This window comes from Penaeus monodon, chromosome 23, assembly GCF_015228065.2.
Source record: "Penaeus monodon isolate SGIC_2016 chromosome 23, NSTDA_Pmon_1, whole genome shotgun sequence".
Classification (NCBI taxonomy): Eukaryota; Metazoa; Arthropoda; class Malacostraca; order Decapoda; family Penaeidae; genus Penaeus; species Penaeus monodon.
Window position 1 is genome coordinate 30774982 of NC_051408.1, and position 3293 is coordinate 30778274.

The following is a 3293-nucleotide window of genomic DNA, read 5'->3' on the forward strand; positions in this document are numbered from 1 at the left end:
TTGAATATAAACGGCAATCCAGAAACCAGTATGACGAGCGGGAAGATGAAGATCAACGTGGATTTCATTTTTGAGTAAGTTTGCTCTCAGTATTTCTCACTAATGATATGAAACATTACCTGTGAATTTCCCCCTTCAGATTCAAATTAAGCGGTAATTTTTAAATACGAAACACAACATGTACGCTCTCCTCAGAAACACATATGTCCAAGTCTCATGTTTGTTAACTCCCTCCGTTCCTTCCCTTGTAGGACCAGCCAGGTGCAGTTCGTGGACGCCAGGGCCCATGTACCATGGTCAAAAAGACCTGCCGTCGCTTCTGGCGTGTATGCAGATACGCAGCTCGTCTTGCCCCTTAATGTCCATGCCTCCTTTGATATGTATAGCCAAGAGATACAGCTGTCCATAGAACCAACGAACACCCAGAAGGTTAGATGACATAGGCCAATATGCCTCAGAAATTGTATCGAAATGTAGTAAAATTTTTACAAAGAAGTATTGGTTAAGTTAAGGGGTAAATAAATAATGGTTTATTAATTTCCAGATTGACGTGATCAAATTCGAATTCATTCCTTACACTGTCCTGGAGAACAACTACCCCGGCGATGTTCTGGTCATCGAGAATGAATACAAGCCTATCCTACATGGAGAGGTTCCTTTGTTCAACGTAAGAAGAGCAATGAATTAGTAGATTTTGCGTATGTCTACATAGGGTTTGAAGGGTTTTATGAAGATATTTCATTATTACCAGTTGAGTGGGAAACTTATATATTTTGCTTGCTTCGATATCAACAGGACAAACATCAAGCATTCCCCTCTGATGTGGGCCTGTGGATTCAAGTTGCAACAGAAGGTGACATCCATCATACACCAAGCATCTATGAAATAATCACGTAGGTTCTCGAACATTCATCAAGAAAAGATGAAGTGAAATTAAAATTACCTTATCCGCTTTTGAATTCTTTTGAAAACAAATATTTACTTGTGTTTTTCATTGTTATTGTTGTTAAAATATAGTGTTCTTTTTCAGTCAGCTGTTCAGCGCACACACCTCTACGCACATCTGGGAACAGAGTATAGTCTTTGATCCTACTCTCTCTACCACCAAGACCGTCTCATTCACCTTCAACTATGGTAAGCTGATGGATATGGATCATTTGGTCTTGCGTGCATTTCGCTGTGTGGCATTTCTTTTTATCCGGCAACATAGCAACTCATCTGCCAGAAGTCTCACCGATATCCCCTCTCCATTTCCACACTGACGTGCACCTTCCCCCTCCTCTTCCGCAGTGTCGACTGGAGGCAGCGGGTCTCTGGTTGATCAAGGCGACTACGACGGCGGCCAGATATCGCAGGGGTCGTTCGATGAAGATTTCGGACAGTTCTCACAGGTGGCCGGCGGGAGTGATCAGGTAAGGCTGGTACACGAGCCCAGGTTAAAGGTCTCTCTCAGGTAGCTGAGCTGTTCAATAGTTCCCTCAACTTGAATGCCTTTGCCTGCTCTGTTTTACTTTGTGCTGTGCACTAATCAGTTTAAGAAGTATAAGGTCAGCAATGCCAGGTTTTGCATACAAAAATATCACTGTTGCTATTGCTGTTATAAGCTTAAACCTGGAAAGGTGACTGTTACAGTGCATTATATATTGGCATTTCCAATTCCCGGCAGGACATCATGGAAGTGGATAGCTTCGGAACGCAGAGCCAGACCATAGAACGCATCATGAGACTGCAACAGGCACTGATTTGTAAGAACATAATCATAGCTAGGGAGTATTTTTGTAGGTGGTTGCTTTGCTTACATATTGAGACTAAAAGGTAATGCTTGTATTACAATACCAAATAGGTGTCAAAAAAAGGGTTAAAGGTGAATATAAACTGGAAATGTGTGCAAGTTACTGCCATAAGAATATGTTCATAAGAAAATATTCCTATGACTAGTCTTAGTTTTTCAATTTCTTATAAAAAATCCCAATTGTTATTATACAGCATCTGGAGGGCATGTGAGAACCATAAGTGTGGAAGTAGAGCTTCAGGGAACTCCCACGAGGAACTACGAGGCGAGCCTCACCTGGGCGATCTCCAGCTCTGCTTCGACGAGATCCTCCAAGGTGCAAGTGACACTCATCAAGCATCCGGCCGTCGGTGTCTTGGAGGACCCATACACTGTACGTGGTATTTTAAGGCTTCTTCTTATTGAGGATGTCTTACATTGAGTCAATTTGTTTCATTTCTATATGGAGATCTACAACAACAAAAGTCAGATTTGTGATGCTGATCTTGCTTCTTCCAGATCTGCTTGAACGCCCAAATCGTGAAGCCGCACTTCAATCCGTTCTTCACCACTGAAGATGTTCTAACAGCCAACTACCATTCCACAGTCAAGGCTGAGTTGTTCGAGGGCGAGACTTGTGAGGAAGCACCGGTCTTGTTGTTGGAGGTGAGAAAGAGAGCAGAAGAGAACTTGCCCAAGAGAGCATGGGTATAAACGTTTCATCTGATCGGATTGCACGACAATACATTTCTGTTTTGCTTCTTTCAGGCTTCATTTGATGTCAGCAGCAATGTCAAGGAGAGAGTGAAGGAAGCAATTGAGAAGAGCTGTGACTACAGTACCTATGCTCCTGGCATTGACATCATCACTTCTCCTTTGTATGACCACTCTCACATCACTGCCACCTGGACACCGGTAAGGAAGCTCCCTGTTCCAAAACCCTTTGAAAATCGGCAGATACAGTCACTGATACTTGATCCAAGCTTTGGTGTTTAAATAGCCTCCTATATTGACCATGTGACTGTAACTCACACAACACCTTTCTGCTTCTAGGACTTCCCAGACAACCTAAAGAACCTTACATACTATGTTGATGACATCATCAAGGCTTCTCTGTCCAAGAAGATCGAATTTGACCACACCAGCGCACATCACGCTTCCAGGGTTGAAATTGACGCTACAAAGTAAGTCACTAGAATTCAGAGTCTGCTTTATGATTACTCATTGTTAATATCCTCAGTGGCACAGACCTTGGCAAACTCTCCCTTAATCCTTATCTGATGTATTCTCTTTATCTCCAGGTGTATCGAGACTGGGCTGTGGACCGTAAGGACAGAGAAGCCCTATGCAGTGTCCATCATCAGCGAAGTGGAACTCCCTGCGTGGGCCAACCCGATCTTCACGCCCGCGCCCTTTAGCGACCACCTTGCTCTATGACCTCGCTGTTGGTCGCACGCCATTGGCCTGCACCATCGAAGAAACCAAGGTACAGTGTTTCGTGAATTTTATGCGGTGCCTTTTG

General features: G+C 43.5%; 1 protein-coding gene across 1 annotated transcript in view; it reads left to right on the plus strand.

The window, feature by feature from the left end:
* The window catches only part of LOC119588209 (hemolymph clottable protein-like), a gene marked incomplete at its 3' end in the record, with an annotated part of 25417 nt that overhangs the window by 20054 nt on the left and 2070 nt on the right, over nucleotides 1–3293 (plus strand). Inside the window, 13 exon segments of the mRNA XM_037936910.1 lie at nucleotides 7–74; nucleotides 252–429; nucleotides 545–667; nucleotides 796–893; nucleotides 1031–1134; nucleotides 1291–1412; nucleotides 1667–1745; nucleotides 1987–2165; nucleotides 2291–2437; nucleotides 2540–2686; nucleotides 2825–2955; nucleotides 3073–3181; nucleotides 3183–3257. Of these exon segments, the coding sequence (XP_037792838.1) occupies nucleotides 7–74; nucleotides 252–429; nucleotides 545–667; nucleotides 796–893; nucleotides 1031–1134; nucleotides 1291–1412; nucleotides 1667–1745; nucleotides 1987–2165; nucleotides 2291–2437; nucleotides 2540–2686; nucleotides 2825–2955; nucleotides 3073–3181; nucleotides 3183–3257 (1560 nt within the window).